This window comes from Anolis carolinensis, unplaced genomic scaffold (assembly GCF_035594765.1).
Source record: "Anolis carolinensis isolate JA03-04 unplaced genomic scaffold, rAnoCar3.1.pri scaffold_7, whole genome shotgun sequence".
Lineage (NCBI taxonomy): Eukaryota > Metazoa > Chordata > Lepidosauria > Squamata > Dactyloidae > Anolis > Anolis carolinensis.
This window is the reverse complement of record NW_026943818.1, coordinates 1,313,962-1,340,889: the sequence shown is the minus strand read 5'-3', so window position 1 is coordinate 1,340,889 and position 26,928 is coordinate 1,313,962. Positions and strand designations below refer to the sequence as shown.

The window sequence follows — 26,928 nt, the reverse complement described above, 5'->3', positions numbered from 1 at the left end:
TTTTAAAGATGCTACCGGTAGCTCCGAAATTAAATGCAGGCAATCTCCTCCGTTATAAATAATTGATCAAACGCCGTTCCGGATGAGCCCTCCTCGCCGGGGTGTTTATTTATTTTATCCGCCTCGGCTGCGTGCGGAGGTCCATTAGTGGTCAGCGTAATGAACCCGGGGGTCCCGCTCCAGCCGCTCGGCCCATCTGGGGTGACCATTACCGGACCCCGGTGCGCCTCTTACAAGCGCTGCCCATTTGTCTTGTGGCGGTAAATGGAGGAGCGCATGGGCGCCCGGGGACACATTGCGCGGTGCCGAGCCGAGCGGCCCATAAAGGGCTGCCTGTCACAGCGAGGCCTCTTCCCGTCCATCACTCCCGCCGTCGTCTCATTTAAGGAGCAGCCCCGGGAAGGATATTCCCAGTTAGCTTGGGCTTTGCAGCCATCAAGGAAGAAGTGCTCCTTTTATATACTGAGAACTTTTAGGGGACTTTTTGAGATTAATTATCGCGTAAGGGCCGTCAGCACTTTCCCGATCTGCGCCGAGTTGGTCTGGCACGAGTGCTTCGCCACGAGGCTTATCTCTGCTCCGGCCGCTCTGCCCCAAAGTGACATTATGCACATCGCAAACGGTTCTTTAATAAAACACGTAATTACAAAATGCTACATGGGGTCCACGAGCGTCTCTATTTTGGACTTTATTGCAACAGCATGGCGATTCAGGCTGGTGAAGTGAGGCCTAATTGAAACATCTTTGAACGCTTGCCCAAATCATGTCGGAATTGGACAACACTGGTATTTTGAAAACCAGTGCACCCCGCAGTATTGAAAAGGCATGCCAATTTTCGTTGTGTTTTTGTTGGCTGGGTATTGCATTTCCAGGTTTGCACAAACAGGCCCGCCTTGCCTTCTAGGGCCTCGCTTTGGATTACGTGCCCATTCTTGAGGTGTTGCCAATGCTATTTTGCACTTTGTCCATTTTAACTGTGAAATTACCTTCCCCATTTCAGCCCATTTCGGCACATGTTGCACGTTGCCTGGGTTCTATGAATTAGTCTCCAGTGTTAATATTTTCGTTGATTTTAACGATTGTTTTTACTGTAATTGATGTTTTTATTGGATAACTGTTTTATTGCTGTGTTTTGATATTTGATTGTTTTATCGGGCTTGGCCCCATGTAAGCCGCCCCGAGTCCCTTCAGGGAGATGGGGTGGGGTATAAAAATAAAATTATTATTATTATTATTATTATTATTATTATTATTATTATTATTATTATTATTATTATTACGTAACTCCCGAGACCGTACCAGGGAGAGCTCTGCCTTTAATTCAGAATCAGGACAAGTTTTGGGTTCGTTCTGCAATATTTGTTCAGTGGAAGGAAGCAAATGAGGAGCTTATCTCTTGGGCCGAGTCCATGGGAGCTTTTTGGGAAAGCTGGTGCTCAAATCTATGCGGGATTTTTGGGTTGGAAGGAAGGCACAGACAACTTTAGGACCCCACTCTAAGGAGCCTGAGTGAGGGTTGTGTGTGTCATGAGATTCAATACACAAAACACTCAGGAAGCAAAGGGAAGGCAGAGGTGGGACCCGGGTGGAGGCAAAGAGATGGGTGCCCTTCAGCGTTGCAGTGGGCGAATTTGTCTTCTTTAGACCATCCGTGTCATAGGCATGAGGGTCCGAACTGGAATGCTGCGTGCCCAGACCAGGCTTTGGTGGGAACGGAGCATCGACCAGCCATTGCAGAGAGACTTCTTCCCTGGCTGGGCCTGCAGAAGGTGCCAGTGTTGTGGGAATTGCTTCCCATCTTCTCCTGTGTTTTTGGCATCTCTTGTCTGCTGGAAAATAACCAACTCTTTGGCTATCTGGGTTGTTGTGTGTCTTTCGGGCTGTGTGGCCATGTTCCAGAAGCATTCTCTCCTGACGTTTGGCCCACATCTATGGCAGGCATCCTCAGAGGTTGTGAGGTATGGAGAAAACTAAGCAAAGAGGTAAATATATATCTGTGGAAAGTCTAGGGTGAGAGAGGTCAGGGTGAATGTTGTGTAGTTAATCACTTTAATTAGCATTGAAAAGCTTATCTGCTCACCCTAGACTTTCCACAGATATATATTTACCTCTTTGCTTAGTTTTCTCCATACCTCACAACCTCTGAGGATGCCTGCCATAGATGTGGGTGCAACGTCAGGAGAGAATGCTTCTGGAACATGGCCACACAGCCCGAAAGACACACAACAACCCTGTGATCCTGGCCATGAAAGCCTTCGACAACACTTTGGCTATCTATCGTAAAGCTTTCATAGGATGAGCGTTGGCTACCTGCGCAGATTAGTTGCCAATGTGCCTCCCTTTTCAGGAGATTTCTACCGGTTTGGCTGATTATATCCTCCTGGAAAAGGCTCCCTGTGAGTCGTCTTTTGTTGATAGAAAAATGAATGAGTGTGGTCCCTGTAACCTGTATATATCATCCCCATAGCAATCTGTATCTGGGACCATTCTTGTACCTATGTCAACTTGATATAGACACAGCAGGGTCTATTCCCATCCCAGTTTGCACTTCCAAGAATTTGCAGGACTTTATCAATCACCTCGAGTTTACAATATTTATAGGGTGCACCTTACCCAGTCTACTTTTACAACCTCTCCATTTTAATCCATGTTTTTATTAGCTCTTGTCATTTGTTTTTACTGGCTAGTGTTTAAATTTTTATAATTGTGCATGTTTTTTGTCTATTGTTGTGTTTTATATTGTTATTGTTTTTATTCGGGCTTGGCCCCATGTAAGCCGCCCTGAGTCCCTTTTGGGGAGATAGAGGCGGGGTATAAAAATAAAGTTATTATTATTATTATTATTATTATTATTATTAATTATATATTGCTATTGTTTTTATTCGGGCTTGGCCCCATGTCAGCCGCCCTGAGTCCCCTTTGGGGAGATAGAGGCGGGGTATAAAAATAAAGTTATTATTATTATTATTATTATTAATTATATATTGCTATTGTTTTTATTCGGGCTTGGCCCCATGTAAGCCGCCCTGAGTCCCCTTTGGGGAGATAGAGGCGGGGTATAAAAATAAAGTTGTTGTTGTTGTTGTTATTATATGGGTTTATGCCGGTTTGGAGACACATTGGGAACATCCTGGAGCCTTTTGGTAGAGACCCCTCACATAGGCATGTTTGGATGCTTATTTCCCTTAGACAAATGTCGGCCATCCCTCCAGGTGTTTTGGACTTCATCTCCCACAATAATAATAATAATAATAATAATAATAATAATAATAATAATAATAATAATAATAATAATTTTATTCTTATATCCCGCCCCATCTCCCCGGAGGGACTCGGGGCGGCTTACATGGGGCCATGCCCAGACACGACAGCACAAATCAGATAAAACATTAAACCGAGCAGTAAAACTTCAACATGATTAAAAACAGTCATAAAAGTCAATATACACAATAATATTAAAATCCCGACATTAAACTTCAGCTTTTGCTGAGTCATTGCCTCCATTGTATCTATCTAACCCTTTCAGTGCTTGACTCACATTTTTGCAATTAAAAATACCTAGTTAATTTTTAATATTTCTGAGTTTTGGACTTCAACTCCCACAATTCCTGGCCTCGGGCCCCTTCCCTTTCCCCCTCAGCCCGAGGCCAGGAATTGTGGGAGTTGAAGTCCAAAACTGAGAAATATTAGAAATTAACTAGGTATTTTTAATTGCAAAAATGTGAGCCAAGCACTGAAAGGGTTAGATAGATGCAATGGAGGCAATGACTCAGCAAAAGCTGAAGTTTAATGTAAGCAGGTGTACCTGGAGCTTAGTAGGGCCTTAGTAAGGTGTTAGTAGGCTTTACTGTGAGCATCTTGCGCATTATCTAAGCCAGGGGTCCCCAAACTAAGGTCATTGACCTGGCCCCCGCCCTCAGTTTTAGACGTAGGCTCGCCCAAAGTCCAAAATGACTTGAAGACACAACAACAACAATCCTACTTAGCTTGACTATCTCATTGGCCAGAACCAGGCCCACACTTCCCATTGAAATCCTGATTTTACACAGTATGTTGGTTAAATTTGTTTTTATTTTTAAATATTGCATTGTTCTTTAATTTACTAATACTGTGCAATCCGAATAATATAATATATTGTGTATACATATAATATTGATAATAATCTTATAATATAATACAATATAATATAATATAATATAATATTTATTTATTTATTACAGTATTTCTACCCCTCCCTTCTCACCCAATAGGGGACTCAGGGTGGCTAATAATAATAATACAATATAATAATATTGTGTAATATAATATTAATTGCATAATATATATTAAACTAGCTGTGCCCGGCTACGCGTTTCTGTGGCGTTGTCTGGTGATGTTGGTGAGAAATTGTTGAGGTAGTGGTGGCATTGAATGTGTGTTGTATGGTTGTCTTTATGTTTAGTATGCACACTGAAGTGGATTATATGGCAGTGTGGAGTCAAGATAATCCAGTTCAAAGCAGATAATATAAGATTCTAAATCGGTTGTATAGCTGAGTGGAAGGGCCTTGAGTCTACACAGCCATATAATCCAGTTAAAATCTAATAATCTGTGGAAGAGGCCTAAGTGAGGCCTAACTGTGCCTGTCCCCTGAGCTGAGGAGGTTGCTAGGAGACCAAGTGGGCGGAGCTTAGCCTTCAAACTGGCAGCAATTGGATAAAAAACTATTATTCCTCTCCCTGTAATTAGGACTTTATTTTTCTTTTCTTTTTTGTTGTATCAACCTAGAGCCGTGAATGATGGGTTGTGTTGTCAAATTTCGAGGTTGGGGGACCTGTAGTTTTGTTGTTTTGTCCGCTGCCCTGATGCCATCACTCTTTTATATATATAGATGTAATATTACTAATAATATTACAGTACAATGGTATAGTACAATATAGTAATATATAATGCTAATATTGTGCTATGCTAATAATATAATATATTGTATATACATACAACTTGTAAGCCGCTCTTAGTCCCCTTTCGGGTGAGAGAGGGTGGGGTATCAATGTAGTAAATAAATACATGAATAAATAAATAATTGTTGTTGGGGGTTTTTTTGCACTACAAATAAGACACATGCAGTGTGCATAGGAATTTGTTTGTATTTTTTTTTCAAATGATAATTTGGCCCCTCAACAGTCTGAGGGGCCATGAACTGGCCCTCCACTTAAAAGGTTTGGGGACCCCTGATCTAAGCAATCTTTTTCCTTTTCCCCCCCAGGAAGAAGAAGCCAAGCAACTGGTGAGAGAAGCCATTGCGGCCGGGATCTTCAACGACCTGGGTTCCGGCAGCAACATCGACCTCTGCGTCCTTAGCAAGAACAAGCTGGACTTCCTCCGTCCTTACGATACACCCAACAAAAAGGGGGAAAGGTGAGTCTCCTCCTGGGACGGGGATACTAGTTTAGTATGGATTCTCTCTGCAGAATGCAAATATTCCATATGGAAATGCAGTCTGAAATTGCAACCATGAACCCGTGAAACTCGTAACTCTTGAAAGGAGTCATGTTTGCAGTGATTACCGCTAGATGCCTCTCCCAGTGCACAAAGAGCCCCTCATCTCACGCAGAGATCCCCTGCTTTTGAGACCTTTTCTCAGGGCACGTTTCAGTCCAGAGTTTTTGTAGTTTATAGTCTCTTCCACTGAATTTGCTCCTTGATTTTCAGTCTATGGAAGGCCAGTACAATATTGTATCATGGGTCTCCAGGTATTATATTATCCCACAAGGATGGTAAAAACATCAAAACATCCGGGCGTCCCCTGGGCAACGTCCTTGCAGACAGCCAATTCTCACACCAGAAGTGACTTGCAGTTTCTCAAGTCACTCCTGACACAAAGGTTTTATGCTTCAACTTATTGCGCCAAAATGCTAATGTGTATGTGTGTGTAAAAGAAATCCCTTGAAAGATTCTTGCAAAGAAAGAGCTCTGCAAAAAGGGGGCTGACTTTGCAGAGAGCTAAGCCACGCCTAAAACAATGTACAGTAGAGTCTCACTTATCCAACACTCGCTTATCCAACATTCTGGATTATCCAACACATTTTTGTAGTCAATGCCCAGGGGACAGGCAGAGTTAGGCCTCACTTAGGCCTCTTCCACACTGCCTATAAATTACAGATTATCTGATTTGAACTGGATTATATGGCAGTGTAGACTCAAGGCCCTTCCACACAGCTATATAACACATTTATAATCTTATATTATCTGCTTTAACTGGATTATCTAGACTCCACACCTTAACCCTTTACCCTAACTACCACCAATTCCTCAATACAGTACAGTCTCACTTATCCAACACTCGTTTATCCAACGTTCTGGATTATCCAACGCATTTTTGTATTCGATGCTTTCAATATATCGTGATATTTTGGTGCAAAATTCATAAATACAGTAATTACTACATAGCATTACTGCATATTGAACTACTTTTTCTGCCAAATTTGTTGTCTAACATGATGTTTTGGTGCTTCATTTGTAAAATTATAACCTAATTTGATGTTTAATAGGCTTTTCCTTACTCCCTTATTATCCAACATATTCGCTTATCCAACATACTGCCAGCCCGTTTATGTTGGATAAGTGAGACTCTACTGTATCATTTTGATGGCAGGTGGCTGAAACTGTCAGTTGGAATTTGAGCTTGCTAGAGAGAGCACACAGAAAGACAAGCTCTCTGAAAGCTATGGTCAAGTAGCTGATTTAGATATGCTATGCTGTATATATTTTGAATGCTGATTTATTAGTTATTATTCTTTTGCAACTACAAGGACATTGGAAGATTGCTGAACTGTTTATTTGACTTCAACTCAACCAGTAAAGTTCCTTTGTCCTGTTCAATTCCTCTAGGCCTGGTGTGAGTTCTTTGCACATGGTGTTAACTGGACGATACTGATTCCACTACGCTACTCTATACTCTAAACCAGGGGTCCCCAAACTAAGGCCCGGGGGCCCTCCAAGGTCATTTACCTGACCCCTGCCCTCAGTTTTATAATATAATATTTTATATCAGTTTTAATAATATAATATTGTATATACATATAATATTGATAGAAATATGATAATGTAATACAATGTAATACTAATAATAATACCATATAATAATATTAATTATATATTATATATTACATGTAATATTACTAATAATATTACAATATAGTGGTATAATTCAATATAGTAATATATAATGCTAATATTGTTCTATTATATCTATTGTATATCGATACAAATTGTAAGGCGCTCTGAGTCCCCTTCGGGGTGAGAAGGACAGGATATAAATGTAAATAAATAAATAAATAATAAATACAGTAGAGTCTCACTTATCCAACACTCACTTATCCAATGTTCTGGATTATCCAACGCATTTTTGTAGTCAGTTTTCAATATATCATGATATTTTGGTGCTAAATTCGTAAATACAATAATTATTACATAGCATTAATGTGTAATAAACTACTTTTTCTGTCAAATTTATTGTATAACATGATGTTTTGCTGCTTAATTTGTAAAATCATAACCTAATTTAATGTTTAATAGTCTTTTCCTTAATCTCTCCTTATTATCCAACACATTTGCTTATCCAATGTTCTGCTGGCCCGTTTATGTTGGATAAGCGAGACTCTACTGTAAATAAACTTTTGACTTAGGCTCGCCCAAAATCTGAAATGACTTGAAGGCACACAACAACAATAATCCTAATTCACTTGACTATCTTGTTGGCCAGAAGCAGGTCCACACTTCCCATTGAAATCCTGATCGGTTTGAGTTGGTTAAAATTGTTTTTATTTTTAAATATTGTATTGTTATTTCATTGTTCTTGTTGTTGTTTTTGCACCACAAATAAGACATGTGCAGTGTGCATCGGAATTTGTTTGTATTTTTTTAAAATGATAATCCGGCCCCTCAACAGTCTGAAGGATTGTGGACCGGCCCTCGGCTTCAAAAGTTTGAGGACCCCTGCTCGACACCCTAACACAACTCCGACCATTGGCTCTGCTGGCGAGGGGCTTGCAGCCCGCCATCTGCATGGCCATGGTTCTCCCCACTCCTGCGTTGCACCAATGCACCTCCTTAGCGTGCCAATCCACAGTTTGAACGGCCCACCCGTGGCTTTGTGGTTGTTGAGCTCCAGTATCCAGCTAGTATCATTATCCAACCCGTGTCTTTCTCTCGACAGGCAAGGGAGGTACAAGTGCGAGAAAGGGACGACTGGGGTGCTTACGGAAAAGGTGACTCTCCTGGACCTCGAAGTGAGCGACGAGACCGTGCAGACAATGGACACCTCCTGATTCTGTCGTACACTCCTGTAGCCGGGGAGGTGAGATTTCGAAGTTGACATTCCCTACGTAGAATGAATAAAAAACCCCAATAGGATCTGACTCCTTTACTCATCTCATGGCTGCATTTGTGTCTCTCAAACAAGTGAGAGTGTCTCGGGTCTCTTCTGAATTAACACCGTTTTGTCTTCGGCTCAGGTAAACGATTCAGAGAAGGTAAAATGTTGCTTTGGTACAACTGTCATTTTTGTCCTAAGCTTAGGCAGAGGTGGGAAGTAAGTGCATTTATTGTGTTGTCGAAGGTTTGCGTGGCCTGAATCACTGGGTTGCTGTGAGTGTTCCAGGCTGTATGGCCATTCTCTCCTGACGTTTCGCCCACATCTATGACAGGCATCCTCTGAGACTGTGAGGTCTGCGGGAAACTAGGGAAGTGGGGTTATATATACAGTAGAGTCTCACTTATCCAACACTCACTTATCCAACGTTCTGGATTATCCAAGCCATTTTTGTACTCAATGTTTTCAATTTATCATAATATTTTGGTGCTAAATTCATAAATACAGTAATTACATCATAACATTACTGCTTATTGAACTACTTTTTCTGTCCAATTTGTTGTGTAACATGTTTTGGTGCTTAATTTGTAAAATCATAACCTATTTTGATGTTTAATAGGCTTTTTCTTAATCTCTCCTTATTATCCAACATACTAGCTTATCCAACGTTCTGCCGGCCCGTTTACGTTGGATAAGTGAGACTCTACTGTACTTGCCTAGCTTCCAACAGACCTCACCACCTCTGAGGATGTCTGTCATAGATGGTGGGCGAAACGTCAGGAGAGAATGCTTCTGGAACATGGCCAGGTAGTCTGGAAGGCTCACAGCAACCCAGAACATTTATTGTTGCTGTTGTTATTAGGATTGGTTTTGTGCCTCTTAAGCAGATCATACTGGCGAAGGATGAGGAAGGCGGCACCAAAACGATGTATCGAGAGGCAAGAGGACCACGATATTGTGCCAAGAGCGAAGGCAAGAGTGTTGTGGAGGACTTTGTGCAACCGTTGTGAATCCTTGACCATAACTATTGGATTTTACAGGCCAAGCCGTCTTTCTTCGGATCTAAAACCTCAGGAGTGTGAAGAACATTCAGGCCACTGTCATTTTGATTTTTACAAAGAAAACTTTTATTTTGTAAATCATTTAAATCTTATCTAAAAATGCACAGTTGCCAAAAAAAGAAAAGAAAAGGAAAAGCAACGTCTTTGGAAATGCATTTACCCTAAAGCAAGACCTTACAGAGCAAGCGAGAGAGACCGGACGGAGGAGAGACCGATCTGGAAACCGGAAGCCTCCCAAAAGCCAGCGACAAACTGAACGTAGCACATCCCACCCCGAAAAAAACCCCAAATACTAAATTGTGTAGCTCGAAGGAGACTCATATTTCCTTTGGGAGAAAGGAGACATGAAGCCGATGAGCACAGAACTGCAGAAGAGAGAGCTGAAATTTACCGACTCGATTGAGATTAATAGGTTGGACTCTCCGGCGGGAGGATACCGTCAACACTCTGGAGGATGGTTTCAAAACCACGTAGTAAAAGCCAGCGAGTGAACGAGCCACAGAAAGCCCTGCGTTTCCAGAAAAGGGGGAACCGGGAGCCCCGCAATCCTTCTGAAACACTGCGACCGACTGAGCACCTGGCTTCTCGCCGCTTTTGCAAACGGAGATCCAACCGCCGAGCCAATGGACCGAAAAAAAATCTACCGTTTCCTTCAAATCAGCTTGTTTAAAATTATTCACATTCGTCAAATGAGGGTTCACAGTAAATAAGTGTTGAGTTTGAAAGAACGTTTTCTTTGACTGACTCGTACCCCGTTACTGCACGGAATACCCTTTTCTTAAATGTCGAAAACACTGTACGGTGGCTGGGTTTTGACCCCGGATTTTGCACCAAAAGGTCCTCTCGCTCCACCCTGGGCTCCCGCTTGCAGTAACACTGGTCACGTAAGGACGGATACTGAGATTGGCGTCCCGTCTGTGCCAGCGCCGGACCGGAAACGGACAAAAGAGAACTTTGGTTGGAGGCCTACAACGGAGACTTACTGACAACAGGCATTGCAAAATAGTTGGATTGAAAAAATATATATCTTCAAACCCTCTCTGTACCCCATTCTTGCAAAAGAGGGAAATATAAAACTCCAAGATGGATGTGTTTTTCTTACAAAATGAACTAGAAACCGAACTTGCACTGAACCATTGGCAGAAGAGGCAAAGGAGCAGTTATTATACACATTACACACGCACGCACACACACAAAAAAAATCTATGGTAATTCTTACATTAGTATAAAGTGATTTCACCAAAGGAATTATTTCAATAGTTCACATTAGTTAAGATACAAGGGGTGTGTCCGATACACAAAATGAGAAACCCTTGCTAGTTAGAGCCTAACCTAGATTACACACAAAACAAGTTTTAAGAAAGGATCTTTGAAAGTGATCTACATCTGTAACATGTTATTGGCTTTGTCGGAAGCAACGCACACTCGCGGCGGCGCCTCACGGCCCTCGCGGAGAGCGAATCCGCGCCGTGCAAATGGCCGGCAGAAGTCGCGGAGCCTCGTCTTCCGAGGAAGGCTCCGCTCTCCTGCGCGGGGTGGGCGAGGCACCTCTCGGTTTCGTCTGAGACAGAAGGTTCAAGTAAGACTACGCTGGGATGGCTGGTGTCGGAGCGCGACGGGCGGGCGGACAAACGGCGGGCGCTCCTCAAGTGCTGGAAGTCCAGACGTGCATCTGTTTGGCCAGCTGGTGCACGTAGCCAATGTCGGGCCTCTGGTCGGGATCCGGGTAGATGCACATGCTCACCAGCTCCCGCAACTGCAAGAAGGAAGAAGAAGAAGGACATAACACGAGAAAGAAAAAGACAGAAAGAAGGAGAAGAGGCTCGTGAAACAGCTCTCCAACCAGCCTTGGGCTTTGAGGCCTCCATCGCCTTGTTTGAAAACACAAACATTCAGCTTTTGTATCCCCAAAATAAAATATGTTGGGAATGGATGAGCCGTTAAGCTCTAATCACCCTCTTTATGAGGTAAATTCCCATTAAAATAGCAGAGTTAATTGCAACAGTGAGACTTACACAGTGTGAGTTTAGGAAGGCCTCTGTGTCTTCAGGGATGCAAAGTTAGCTTTAAAGTTTAAAAGCATTTATTGAAGTAAAAAGAAATCCATTGATGGATAGAAAAGGTTCGGAACTAACTAGCTAATCTATCCTGTTCTAATACACATCGACAGATCAAAATAACAAAGGTCTAGGTAGCTACATCTTGACTAATAGAGGACAGAGGTGCGTCCTCTCTCTGGAACAAAGCAGGAAGCTGGAATGGCGACCAAGCCTCGTGGGTCTGTTTTTCTCTAGGGCCATAAACATTCTAAAAGGCCAAATTGGGGAAGTTACATCAAAGCCCTAGGAGAGATCACATTTCTAGAAACATCAAAGGGGTGGGTTGACCTAAACAGGACATGAGGGAGGAAACAATAGCGAATCCTATCTTTGGAAACGGGGAAAGGATTCCCTCAATCTAACTCTATCATCTATGTGACTACGTTTAGACTTGAGCAGTCCAGGATGAATCGTAACAAGTGTGTGTGTAAACCAGGCATGGGCAAACTAAGGCCCGGGGGTGCCAGATGCAGACTCCTGGGAGCTTACCTCAGGCCCACCTCATTTTCCCTGTACTCTTGGCATAAGGACAAGATCTATGCCAGAAAGATGGGGAGGAAGGCACGCAGCAGCTGAGAGCCTTCTGGAGAGCACTCTCAGCCACCACATATCTCACCCTCCTCCCGACATAAGGACGGGGAAAACGGCTCCATCCTTATTCCGGGAGGAGAGCTCAAGGAAGGCACGTGGTGGCCGAGAGCCCTCCGGAAATGACTCTCTTCCAGGAGCAACGTCCTCCTTTGGGTCCACTCTCTCGCTTGCTTGCGCTCCTTGGCCAGCACAGTCAAGGGAAGCGTACTATCTGCTCCTGCGCCCACCTCCCCGTGCTTTCCGTTTTGCACTTGAAACGACCAGAGTTTTTAATTACAGGGCCCTTGGAAGCTGCTTCCACGCCCCGTGGCACCAAGAGAAACAGCCGCGAGGAGCCTCTGATCTCCCCCCGCCCTCCCCCAGCAAAGGAGCCAATTATTTTAAGGGTAATTAAAAGCACGACTGTCTCACAATCACCCCCCCAGACACACACACACACCAGACGGGAGAAAGGAGGAGGGCAGCCCGTCTCTTGCCTCCGGGGAGTCGGCATGACACGGCTGCAAAGGGAGCAGAAGGCCGGCTGTGTTTTCGTTTGTGCCATCGATCCAAGGGCTTCCGGACGACTCAAATGTGGACTCAAAGGCACCCCGAAAGGGAGTGCGATTGCATCAAGCCTCCCTCCAAGGAGAACATCCTGACTCCTTCCGTTTGTTGAATGTTTTGTCAGGAAGATCAAAAATTAACTCGGTATTTTTAATTACAAAAGTGTGAGTCAAGCACTGAAAGGGTTAAACTAGGAGAGTGAGTAGGCTTGGGCCAAAGCCTCAGTGTGAGGAAGGCCTTGGTTGTGAAGCTCCAGTGTGAAGGCTGCTGTGAGAGGAGGCTCTGTGAAAGCGGAGCTGTTTATCTGCTTGAGAAAGATGCCCAGCGTGGAAGCCAAGACGGAAGTATAAAGAGCTTCATTTGTGTTATGGAAACCTTGTTTTTGTAAATAGTGCAACCGTATTATTTTACTACAAAATCATCTGTCAGGGGTGCTTTACTTGTGCTGTTATTATTATTATTATTACTATTATTGTGTTGTCAAAGGCTTTCATGGCCGGGATCACAGGGTTGTTGTATGTCTTTCGGGTTGTGAGGAATATATCTCCATGTTCCAGAAGCATTCTCTCCTGACGTTTCGCCCACATCTATGGCAGGCATCCTCAGAGGTTGTGAGGAATATATCTCCATGTTCCAGAAGCATTCTCTCCTGACGTTTCACCCACATCTATGGCAGGCATCCTCAGAGGTTGTGAGGAATATATCTCCATGTTCCAGAAGCATTCTCTCCTGACGTTTCGCCCACATCTATGGCAGGCATCCTCAGAGGTTGTGAGGAATATATCTCCATGTTCCAGAAGTATTCACTCCTGACGTTTCGCCCACATCTATGGCAGGCATCCTCAGAGGTTGTGAGGAATATATCTCCATGTTCCAGAAGTATTCTCTCCTGACGTTTCGCCCACATCTATGGCAGGCATCCTCAGAGGTTGTGAGGAATATATCTCCATGTTCCAGAAGCATTCTCTCCTGACGTTTCGCCCACATCTATGGCAGGCATCCTCAGAGGTTGTGAGGAATATATCTCCATGTTCCAGAAGCATTCACTCCTGACGTTTCGCCCACATCTATGGCAGGCATCCTCAGAGGTTGTGAGGAATATATCTCCATGTTCCAGAAGTATTCACTCCTGACGTTTCGCCCACATCTATGGCAGGCATCCTCAGAGGTTGTGAGGAATATATCTCCATGTTCCAGAAGCATTCTCTCCTGACGTTTCGCCCACATCTATGGCAGGCATCCTCAGAGGTTGTGAGGAATATATCTCCATGTTCCAGAAGCATTCACTCCTGACGTTTCGCCCACATCTATGGCAGGCATCCTCAGAGGTTGTGAGGAATATATCTCCATGTTCCAGAAGTATTCTCTCCTGACGTTTCGCCCACATCTATGGCAGGCATCCTCAGAGGTTGTGAGGTATGGCCATGTTCCAGAGGTATTCTCTCCTGACGTTTCCCCCCATCTGTGGCAGGCATCCTCAGAGGTTGTGAGGCATGGAGAAACTAGGCAAGGACTCTTGTCACACCCTGGACTCTCCACAGATATATATTTTACCTTCCTTGCCTAGTCTCTCCATACCTCACAACCTCTGAGGATGCCTGCCATAGATGTGGGCGAAACGTCAGGAGAGAATGCTTCTGGAACATGGCCACACAGCCCGAAAGACATACAACAACCCTGTGATCCCGGCCATGAAAGCCTTCGACAACACAATAGTGCAACCGTATTATTTTACTACAAAAAGCCTCCAAAGGAAGAGATAATATTGGTCTCTGTATTGGGTTGTTGTATGTCTTTCGGGCTGTGTGGCCATGTTCCAGAAGTATTCTCTCCTGACATTTCGCCCACATCTATGGCAGGCATCCTCAGAGGTTGTGAGGCATGGAGGCACTAGGCAAGGAAGGTTAATATACATCTGTGGAGAGTCCAGGGTGTGACAAGAGTCCTTGCCTAGTCTTTCCATGCCTCGCAACCTCTGAGGATGCCTGCCATAGATGTGGGCGAAATATCAGGAGAGAATACTTCTGGAACATGGCCACACAGCCCGAAAGACATACAACAACTCTGTGATCCCAGCCATGAAAGCCTTTGACAACACTACTACTACTACTAGTAGTAGTAGTAGTAGTATATGTACACATATGCTCACAACCTCTGAGGCTGCCTGGTATAATTGTGGGTGAAACGTCAGGAGAGAGTACTTCTGGAACATGGCCACACAGTGCGAAAGACGTAACAATAACCCTGTGATCCCTGCCGTGAAAGCCTTCGACAACTTGGTCTCTGTATTTTTGTTCTTTTTATCACTTTGGGCTAGTGGTGCTGGGTGACGCTGCTGCTAATAAGTTACTCTGCTAAACACTTATGGGTCAGTAAGCCTACTCGCCCAAGACGTCTCTGGCTCTCCTGACCCACAGGTAGGTCGGTCTTCTGCCCTTTGGGGGCAAAACAACTCATTTCCCCCCGACCAATCTAGATGGAAAAGTGACGAAAACCGTCCATACCCTGGACCTGAAATGTGTGCGCGGGAGGGAGCATGGATGGAGACGGGACACATGCCGTTTTGCATGCCTCACCCTCACGCACCCTCTGGAACCGACGTGGTTGGGACCTGCTCCTTCTGAGCTCCCCACCACCCTTCTCGCCTGGAATTGTCGCACCAGAGCGCATGGCTGGCGCACTCTTTAGCGCTGCCAGAGGGAGGCAAACCCACGGTAATGGGAGAGGCAAGAAACACATCTGTCAACCAGCACTCATTCCTGGGCCGAGCACAGCACACGCATCCCAAGCCTGGCTTTGCCACGGGAATCGGGCATCAAAATACTTGTGAGTTTTGGGGGTGATCGGGGAGAAAAGGAAGGCGTCCTTGTCTGAACCCACAGCAGGACCTAGAGTTGCAAAGACGCGCATAGGAGAGCCAGGACTGAAAGGGTAACACCTGAAAACACTCACATAGGAATTAAGGCGAGAAAGTGTTTGAGAAATAGTCAAAAATAACCAAAAAAACATTTGGAGTGTTGTATGTCTTTCGGGCTGTGTGGCCATGTTCCAGAAGCATTCTCTCCTGACGTTTCGCCCACATCTATGGCAGGCATCCTCAGAGGTTGTGAGGCATGGAGAAACTGAGGATGCCTGCCATAGATGTGGGCAAAACGTCAGGAGAGAATGCTTCTGGAACATGGAGATATATATTCCTCACAACCTCTGAGGATGCCTGCCATAGATGTGGGCGAAACGTCAGGAGAGAATGCTTCTGGAACATGGCCACACAGCCCAAAAGACATACAACAACCCTGTGATCCTGGCCATGAAAGCCTTCGACAACACACCTCACAACCTCTGAGGATGCCTGCCATAGATGTGGGCGGAACGTCAGGAGAGAATGCTTCTGGAACATGGCCACACAGCCCAAAAGACATACAACAACCCTGTGATCCTGGCCATGAAAGCCTTCGACAACACACCTCACAACCTCTGAGGATGCCTGCCATAGATGTGGGCGGAACGTCAGGAGAGAATGCTTCTGGAACATGGCCACACAGCCCAAAAGACATACAACAACCCTGTGATCCTGGCCATGAAAGCCTTCGACAACACACCTCACAACCTCTGAGGATGCCTGCCATAGATGTGGGCGAAACGTCAGGAGAGAATGCTTCTGGAACATGGCCACACAGCCCAAAAGACATACAACAACCCTGTGATCCTGGCCATGAAAGCCTTCGACAACACACCTCACAACCTCTGAGGATGCCTGCCATAGATGTGGGCGGAACGTCAGGAGAGAATGCTTCTGGAACATGGCCACACAGCCCAAAAGACATACAACAACCCTGTGATCCTGGCCATGAAAGCCTTCGACAACACACCTCACAACCTCTGAGGATGCCTGCCATAGATGTGGGCGAAACGTCAGGAGAGAATGCTTCTGGAACATGGCCACACAGCCCGAAAGACATACAACAACCCTGTGATCCCGGCCATGAAAGCCTTCGACAACACAATAGTGCAACCGTATTATTTTACTACAAAAAGCCTCCAAAGGAAGAGATAATATTGGTCTCTGTATTGGGTTGTTGTATGTCTTTCGGGCTGTGTGGCCATGTTCCAGAAGTATTCTCTCCTGACATTTCGCCCACATCTATGGCAGGCATCCTCAGAGGTTGTGAGGCATGGAGGCACTAGGCAAGGAAGGTTAATATACATCTGTGGAGAGTCCAGGGTGTGACAAGAGTCCTTGCCTAGTCTTTCCATGCCTCGCAACCTCTGAGGATGCCTGCCATAGATGTGGGCGAAATATCAGGAGAGAATACTTCTGGAACATGGCCACACAGCCCGAAAGACATACAACAACTCTGTGATCCCAGCCATGAAAGCCTTTGACAACACTACTACTACTACTAGTAGTAGTAGTAGTAGTATATGTACACATATGCTCACAACCTCTGAGGCTGCCTGGTATAATTGTGGGTGAAACGTCAGGAGAGAGTACTTCTGGAACATGGCCACACAGTGCGAAAGACGTAACAATAACCCTGTGATCCCGGCCGTGAAAGCCTTCGACAACTTGGTCTCTGTATTTTTGTTCTTTTTATCACTTTGGGCTAGTGGTGCTGGGTGACGCTGCTGCTAATAAGTTACTCTGCTAAACACTTATGGGTCAGTAAGCCTACTCGCCCAAGACGTCTCTGGCTCTCCTGACCCACAGGTAGGTCGGTCTTCTGCCCTTTGGGGGCAAAACAACTCATTTCCCCCCGACCAATCTAGATGGAAAAGTGACGAAAACCGTCCATACCCTGGACCTGAAATGTGTGCGCGGGAGGGAGCATGGATGGAGACGGGACACATGCCGTTTTGCATGCCTCACCCTCACGCACCATCTGGAACCGACGTGGTTGGGACCTGCTCCTTCTGAGCTCCCCACCACCCTTCTCGCCTGGAATTGTCGCACCAGAGCGCATGGCTGGCGCACTCTTTAGCGCTGCCAGAGGGAGGCAAACCCACGGTAATGGGAGAGGCAAGAAACACATCTGTCAACCAGCACTCATTCCTGGGCCGAGCACAGCACACGCATCCCAAGCCTGGCTTTGCCACGGGAATCGGGCATCAAAATACTTGTGAGTTTTGGGGGTGATCGGGGAGAAAAGGAAGGCGTCCTTGTCTGAACCCACAGCAGGACCTAGAGTTGCAAAGACGCGCATAGGAGAGCCAGGACTGAAAGGGTAACACCTGAAAACACTCACATAGGAATTAAGGCGAGAAAGTGTTTGAGAAATAGTCAAAAATAACCAAAAAAACATTTGGAGTGTTGTATGTCTTTCGGGCTGTGTGGCCATGTTCCAGAAGCATTCTCTCCTGACGTTTCGCCCACATCTATGGCAGGCATCCTCAGAGGTTGTGAGGCATGGAGAAACTGAGGATGCCTGCCATAGATGTGGGCAAAACGTCAGGAGAGAATGCTTCTGGAACATGGAGATATATATTCCTCACAACCTCTGAGGATGCCTGCCATAGATGTGGGCGAAACGTCAGGAGAGAATGCTTCTGGAACATGGCCACACAGCCCAAAAGACATACAACAACCCTGTGATCCTGGCCATGAAAGCCTTCGACAACACACCTCACAACCTCTGAGGATGCCTGCCATAGATGTGGGCGGAACGTCAGGAGAGAATGCTTCTGGAACATGGCCACACAGCCCAAAAGACATACAACAACCCTGTGATCCTGGCCATGAAAGCCTTCGACAACACACCTCACAACCTCTGAGGATGCCTGCCATAGATGTGGGCGAAACGTCAGGAGAGAATGCTTCTGGAACATGGCCACACAGCCCAAAAGACATACAACAACCCTGTGATCCTGGCCATGAAAGCCTTCGACAACACACCTCACAACCTCTGAGGATGCCTGCCATAGATGTGGGCGAAACGTCAGGAGAGAATGCTTCTGGAACATGGCCACACAGCCCAAAAGACATACAACAACCCTGTGATCCTGGCCATGAAAGCCTTCGACAACACACCTCACAACCTCTGAGGATGCCTGCCATAGATGTGGGCGAAACGTCAGGAGAGAATGCTTCTGGAACATGGCCACACAGCCCAAAAGACATACAACAACCCTGTGATCCCGGCCATGAAAGCCTTCGACAACACATTGAACCTTTGGAGTGTTGAGAACATGGATCAACAATAAACTCCACAATTGGGGACTCAGTTCTGTGCAAATTCGTCTTTGGTTGCACAAAAAACATCATTTTCTATATCAAGATACAGTAAAGTCTCACGTATCCAACATAAACGGGCTGGCAGAACGTTGGATAAGCAAATATGTTGGATAAGGAAAAGCCTATTAAACATCCAATTAGGTTATGATTTTACAAATGAAGCACCAAAACATCATGTTATACAACAAATTGGACAGGAAAAGTAGTTCAATACGCAGTCATGTTATGTTGTAACTACTGTATATACGAATTTAGCGCCAAAATATCATGATGTATTGAAAACTTTGACTATAATAATAATAATAATACTTTATTTTTGTATCCCGCCACCATCTCCCCGAAGGGACTCGGGGCGGCTCACATGGGGCCAAGGCCAGAAAAGACAAAAGTGTATACAAGTTAAAATATAAAACAAACAATAAAATAACAGGCGGTATAAAATCAAAATAAGTTCAAGCATAATTATATATCAACACATAAGGTAAAGGTAAAGGTTTCCCCTGACTCTGGGGGTGCTCATCCCCATTTCTAAGCCGAAGAGCTGGCGTTGTCCATAGACATCTGCAGGTCATGTGGCCGGCATGACTGCAAGGAGCGCCGTTACTTTCCTGCAGGAGCAGTACCTATTGACCTACTCACATTTGTAGATGTAAAAATGTGCTGGATAATCCAGAATGTTGGATAAGCAAGTGTTGGATAAGTGAGACTCTACTGTAGTATTTCTGCACAGAAATATATTCTGCACAGAAAAGGCTGCCGACTGCAGAAAAACGGCCGCATGAATTTTTGGCACAGAACAAGTCCTGAATTGTGAATACTTGAGTCCAACACATGAGATGCTTGCCTTTGGCTGAGATGATGGAAGGAGGCCACTCCACCCTGGCCACTCACCTTTTCTGAATAATGTTCGGCCGGAAGTGGAGGGTAATCGCACTGCTCGATCTTTTGGCAGAGGGAGAACAGGTTCATTTTGTCGCCATAGAAAGGACTCTGGAGAGCAGCCATCTGCAAAAGGAAAAATCAAGTTATTAAAATTCAACTGGAGTTGAGAGAATTGGCTGTCTGCAAGGACGTTGCCCAGCGGACATTGCCCGGATTTTTTTTGACGTTTTTACCATCCTTGTGGAAGGGAGGCTTCTCTCATGTCAGCTGGAGCTGATAGAGGGAGCTCGTCCACTCTCTCCCCAGGTGGGATTCGAACCTGGCAGCCTTCAGGTCAGCAACACAACCTTCACGTCATGAGGCTTTAATCCACTACGCCACCGGAGGCTCCTGATTAAACCCTTGTGCCGGCGGGACTCGGTGGTTTGAATCCAGGGACTGGGGTGAGCACCCATCTCTCAGCTCCAGCTTCCCATGCGGGGACATGAGAGAAGTCTCCCACAGGATGGTAAAACATCTGGGCAACGTCCTTGCAGACAGCCAATTCTCTCACACCAGAAGTGATTGCAGTTTTTCAAGTCACTTTTGACACACACACACACAACCTGATGGCATCTGTGGTTCAGAGTGCTCTTCATTTGGAAGCCTCCAGTGGCGTAGGGGATTAAAGCCTCGTGACTTGAAGGTTGGGCTGCTGATCTGCAAGCTGCCAGGTTCGAATCCCACCCAGGGAGAGCGCGGATGAGCTCCCTCTATCAGCTCCAGCTCCATGCGGACATGAGAGAAGCCTCAGGGCAACGTCCTCACAGACAGCCAATTCTCTCGCACCAGAAGCGACTGCAGTTTCTCGTCACTTCTGACACACACAAAACCTGATGGCATCTGGGAGTTGCACATCAGTGGTTCATTTGCAAAGACAACCAATTAGATCAATGATGGGCAACCTTTTAATAATAATAATAATAATAATTTTATTTTGATACCCCGCCCCATCTCCCCGAAGGGACTCGGGGCAGCTTACATGGGGCCAAGCCTGATAAAACAATCAATATCAGTAACACGACTATAAAACAATTATACCAGTAAAACATCAATAGCAATAAAACAATCAATAGCAATAAAACAAACCTTTTGCGCTTGGTGTGTCAAAATTCACCAAAAAAAAAACCTAGCATGACTTGGGTGGTGTGTCACTTTGAGAAAAAAACACATAATTTCGCAATATGTATAGTTTAACAAAAATATATAATTGTAATATATAACTGTATTCAATAAATCAAAAACTATTTACTACCATTATTTCCATGTACAACGATCTATGGTACTTCTTGCAGTTTCCATGCTGATTTTTCTCTATTCTAGTTTCAATGTAGTCATGAATAATGAATAACATAATAGTAATAATATGATAATATACTACAATAATAATAGAATTATATATATAAGAGGGATGGCATCAGAGCAGCGGACAAAACAACAAAACTACAGGCCCCCCAACCTCAAAATTTGACAACACAACCCATCATCCACGGCTCTAGGTTGATACAACAAAAAGAAAAGAAATATAAAGTCCTAATTAGAGGGAGAGGAATAATTGCTTTTATCCAATTGCTGCCAGTTAGAGGGCTAAGCTCCTCCAACTTGGTCTCCTAACAACCCAATAAAAATAATAAAAAAAACTAAAAAATAATTAAAAACACTAAAAGATTAATACAATAAAATACTATAATAAGAGAAAATAACTAAAAATAATACAAGACAATAATAAAATATAATAAATAAAAAGATAACTTACAATAAAATTAATTTAAAAATACAAATAACGTCAAATAAAAATTACACAACAATTTTTAACGAATACCACCACCACTTTGCCACAGCAACGCGTGGCCGGGCACAGCTAGTTATATATATAAGAGTGATGGCATCAGGGCAGCGGACAAAACAACAAAACTACAGGCCCCCCAACCTCAAAATTTGACAACACAACCCATCATTCACGGCTCTAGGTTTATACAACAAAAAGAAAAGAAAAATAAAGTCCTAATTACAGGGAGAGCAATAATTGTTTTTATCCAATTGCTGCCAGTTAGAGGGCTAAGCTCCGCCCACTTGGTCTCCTAGCAACACACTCAGCCCAGGGGACAGGCACAAGAGTTTGGAGATACCCCTAAGGGCCATCCAGCCCAACCCTTTCTACTATGCAGCAGGAACACGATCCAAGCATTCACAACACATGGACAACGTATAAATACTATACAATACTACACAGGGACATAGACCCCCTCTACCCTCACCACTTTCACAGTACACAAACAACCAAATGCATACGAAACATAAGGACAACCATACAACAGACATTCAATACCACCACTACCTCAACAAGTTCTCACCAACACCACCAGACAACGCCACAGCAACGCGTGGCCGGGCATAGCTATATTCAATTTTCAAGGTTGTGGGGCGTTTAGTTTAGTTGTTTTGTCCGGTGCCGTGATTCCATTACCCTTTTATATATATACGGTAGAGTCTCACTTATCCAAGCCTCGCTTATCCAAGCCTCTGGATAATCCAAGCCATTTTTGTAGTCAATGTTTTCAATATATTGTGATATTTTGGTGCTAAATTCGTAAATACAGTAATTACAACATAACATTACTGCGTATTAAACTACTTTTTCTGTCAAATTTGTTGTATAACATGAAGTTTTGGTGCTTAATTTGTAAAATCGTAACTTAATTTGATGTTTAATAGGCTTTTCCTTAATCCCTCCTTATTATCCAAGATATTCGCTTATCCAAGCTTCTGTCGGCCCGTTTAGCTTGGATAAGTGAGACTCTACTGTATGTGAGTGTGTGTATATATATATATATATATATATATATATGTATGTATGTAATGTGCATAATTCCCATGGAGTAAACAACAAAACCACTGGACCAAATCATACCAAATTTGGCCACAAAAGACATTAGTCATCCAAACAATCTGCATGCGTCAGCGTGTCAGCAAAAATGGCTAGGCGGGTCAGTGCTAACACACGTGTCATAGGTTGGCCATCACTGAACTAGATGCAACCCCTTTGTGGGGCTGGCCATGTCCATACAGAACATTCGGTCAATAAAGCGAACATAACAAAACTGGAAGCACAGACTCAAGGACCCCACTTGCCCATCTTCCTTCCTTTTTTCCTTCCACTGGACTCTCATCCTCTTCCTCCCCATTTGCCTGCCTTCCTTCAAATCCTCACCCGAAAATGCCCACGGGAAACCCGGGGTCGGTCCCTTTCCAACGAGTGTTGTGTTGGGGCTCGTTCTTCCCCCCCATTTGCACCCGGCTCTAATAAGCCTGGCCTTCAAAGGGGACGTTGCTGCTGCCGCCGCCACCTCCGTGGGGAGAGCCCCAGCTGCTTATTAATCCCCCACGCCACTCAAGGGCCTCCCGTCACTCTCGCTGTCACCGGCGGCCCCGACACAATGCCGTAATCCTCCTCCTAATGAAGCACGATTGGATAATTGTGGGTATTATCCACTCCTGCTGGAGAAGATCTTTTCCAACCGTTTTGCTACCAGTCGGGGCAGATCAACTGCTGTTGTGGCCTGGCCGACTCCTTTTTCTTTGCCTTATTGCTATTTTAAATGAGAGGAGTCTTATTTCATAATTGCTTGCATTTTATGAACCTAAATTGATCTAAAGAAACTGACCTCTCCTCAGTCGGTGGTGTTGTGAAAAAGGCACCTCTCTCTCACCTATTCTATTGTTTTGAGTAAGATGATAATATTTCGGCAGGATAAGAACTTGGCAGGTAATCAACACCTTCCTATTCACGTGCAGAGGTAACATAACACAGCTTAGAAGTAATTCGAGTAATTGGACGACTGCAAGGCTACCAACACCTAATTTCTTCCAAAATACAATGTTCAGCATCAACCCTTTTCCATGCAAGAAAGAGAAAAACCATCAAGGATCTATTCCGACTGGGACTTTGTGATGCTGAGCAGAATTCTGGGAAATGCAGTTCAGGGCAGGGCCTTCCGCCATAGGACTCTTCGCCTTCCCAAACTCCATTTCCCAGAATGCTGTGCTCTCTCGGCCTCTTTCCCAGCTCACTCGGCTCATCCCGCCCGGCGAGAGGCAGCTTCTCTCTTCTTATTTCAAAAAAGTGTGGCAGCCTTTTTGGCTTTGCCTCATTTTCTTGAGCTGAAAATGAGACTGACTTCCAAGCATTACAGAACGCAAAATTATTGGGTGAGTTCTGATTCTTAATATCTTAGTATCTGTTCGTATATACAAAACTTAAGATTAGATACGACTTATGATCTAAAGATGAAGATTTGCTCATCCCTAATGTTTGGCAAAGCCGGTATCATGAGCCAAGTCCCCGAGTGGTGCAATTCTCCAACTTTTGAAGGAAACCAGAGCTCAAGATATCTTGGCACATGGTCTAGATCAGGGGTCCTCAAACCTTTTAAACAGGGGGCCGGTCCACAATCCTTCAGAGTGTTGAGGGGCCGAATTATCATTTGAAAAAGAAATACTAACAAATTCCTATGCATACTGCACATGTCTTATTTGTAGTGCAACAACAACAACAACAACGAACGAACAATACAATATTTAAAAATGAAAACAATTTTAACCAACATAAACCTATCAGGATTTCAATAGGAAGTGTGGGCCTGCTTCTGGCCAATGAGATAGTCAGGTTAATTAGGATTGTTGTTGTTGTTGCTGTGTGTCTTCAAGTCATTTCAGACTTTGGGCAAGCCTAAGTCTAAAATTATTTATTTATTCATTTACTACATTTATTTACTACATTTATACCCCACCCTTCTCACCCCAAAAGGGACTCAGAGCAGCTGTATGTACATACAATATATTATATGATTAGCATAGCACAATATTAGCATTATATATTACTATATTGAACTACACCACTATTCTGTAATATTATATGTAATACTAGCTGTGCCCGGCCACGCGTTGCTGTGGCGAAGTATGGTGGTATGGAAATAAAGTATTGAGGAATTGGTGGTAGTTAAGGTAAAGGGTAAAGGTGTGGAGTCCAGATAATCCAGTTAAAGCAGATAATATGAGATTATAAATAGGTGATTAGCTGCGTGGAAGGGCCTTGAGTCTACACTGCCATCTAATCCAGTTCAAATCAGATAATCTGTATTTTATAGGCAGTGTGGAAGAGGCCTAACTGTGCCTGTCCCCTGGGCTGAGTGGGTTGCTAGGAGACCAAGTGGGCGGAGCTTAGCCTTCTAACTGGCAGCAATTGGATAAAAACAATTATTCCTCTCCCTCTAAATAGGACTTTATTTTTCTTTTCTTTTTGTTGTATGAACGCAGAGGCATGGATGAGGGGTTGTGCTGCCAAGTTTAGTGTTTCTGGGATGTGTAGTTTTGTTGTTTTGTCCTAGGCTGAAATTTCATTACCCTTTTATATATATATATAGACAGAAGAATTTTTCTTTTCTATTTGTTGTATCAACCTAGAGGTGTGGATGATGGGTTGTGTTGTCAATTTTTGAGGTTGGGGGGCCTGTAGTTTTGTTGTTTTGGCGGTCGCCAGGATTCCATCACTCTTTTGTATATATAGATATAACATGTAATTAATATTATTATACGGTATTATTATTAGTATTACATTGTATAACATGATAATATTATCAATATCATATGTATATATAATCTATATACAGTAGAGTCTCACTTATCCAAGCTAAACGGGCCAGCAGAAGATTGGATAAGCGAATATCTTGGATAATAAGGAGGGATTAAGGAAAAGCCTATTAAACATTAAATTAGGTTATGATTTTACAAATTAAGCACCAAAATATCATGTTACACAACAAATTTGACAGAAAAAGTAGTTCAATATGCAGTAATGTTATGTTGTAATTACTGTATTTACGAATTTAGCACCAAAATATCACGATATATTGAAAACATTGACTACAAAAATGGCTTGGATTATCCAGAAGCTTGGATAAGCGAGGCTTGGATTAGTGAGACTCTACTGTATATAAAAGAGTGATGGCATCACGGCGACCCACAAAACAACAAAACGACAGGCCCCCCAACCTCGAAATTTGACAACACAACCCATCATCCATGCCTCTAGGTTGATACAACAAAAAGAAAAGAAAAATAAAGTCCTAATTAGAGAGAGAGGAATAATTGCTTTTATCCAATTGCTGCCAGTTAGAAGGCTAAGCTCCTCCAACTTGGTCTCCTAGCAACCCAATAAAAATAATAAAAAACACTAAAAATTAATACAATAAAATACTATAATAACAGAAAATAACTAAAATAATACAAGAAAATAATAAAATGTAATAAATAAAAATATAACTTACAATAAAAATAATAAAAAATTGGAAATAACGTCAAATAAAAATTACACAACAATTTTTAACCAATACCACCACCACTTTGCCACAGCAACGCGTGGCCGGGCACAGCTAGTATATTATATTATTAAAACTGATATAAAAATATTGTATTATAAATGAGGGCGGGGGTCAGGTAAATGACCTTGGAGGGCCCCCAGGCCTTAGTTTGGGGACCCCTGGTCTAAAGGCACCCCGGAAAAGGAAAACCCATGCTCTCCTTTCCCATTGGACTAAAGATCCGGTCAAGACGTGTGTGTTAGAGGCAGGAGAGCGGCAACGACGTGCCGGTCCTGCATTCCGGCAAAAGGCCACTTTGGGAGCCAATGAGCAACTGGAAGGGCTGGAGGGCAAGAGAGGTTGGGGCGGACAACCACGTCTCCCCCTCGAAGTCTGCCTTTGACGTCTGGATTAGAGCAATTACTCGGCCGCGTCCAGATCGTCCTTCCAAACTGACCACCAGGCTCCGCGGCCGGTCTGGGAAAAGGCACTCGGCTCTCTGCGTTTACGTTGATTATCTTGTTAGGACGGCCAAAGCCCTCGCTCGCAGCTATTTCCGAGGAGCGGGGAAACTTACTTTTCGTTATCTCGATGATGACACCCGAGCAGTGAAGGATTCCCCACTATTTTGATAAAATTTAATATAAATCATTCAGAGAACGGGGGAGATGTAAATGTCAAGGCTGGAAGCGGATTCCGAGTGGCATGCCAAAGCCCTCGCTCCGCCAAGAAAGACCGTAAATAAGAAGCAACGCTCTGAAAACAAATG

General features: G+C 44.1%; 2 protein-coding genes across 2 annotated transcripts in view; one reads left to right on the top strand and one right to left on the bottom strand.

The window, feature by feature from the left end:
• Nucleotides 1–8,399, top strand: part of psmb7 (proteasome 20S subunit beta 7) — a 44,513-nt gene extending 36,114 nt beyond the window's left edge. The window contains exons 7-8 of the mRNA XM_062959499.1: nt 5,246–5,397; nt 8,198–8,399. Coding sequence (XP_062815569.1) covers nt 5,246–5,397; nt 8,198–8,309 — 264 coding nt within the window. The 3' untranslated portion in view covers nt 8,310–8,399. The remainder of the gene's footprint in view (nt 1–5,245; nt 5,398–8,197) is intronic.
• A 1,057-nt stretch (nt 8,400–9,456) lies between these two features.
• Nucleotides 9,457–26,928, bottom strand: part of nek6 (NIMA related kinase 6) — an 82,881-nt gene continuing 65,409 nt past the window's right edge. Inside the window, exons 9-10 of the mRNA XM_062959498.1 lie at nt 19,771–19,884; nt 9,457–11,170 (exon numbers count right to left, since the gene is read on the bottom strand). Coding sequence (XP_062815568.1) covers nt 11,060–11,170; nt 19,771–19,884 — 225 coding nt within the window. The 3' untranslated portion in view covers nt 9,457–11,059. The remainder of the gene's footprint in view (nt 11,171–19,770; nt 19,885–26,928) is intronic.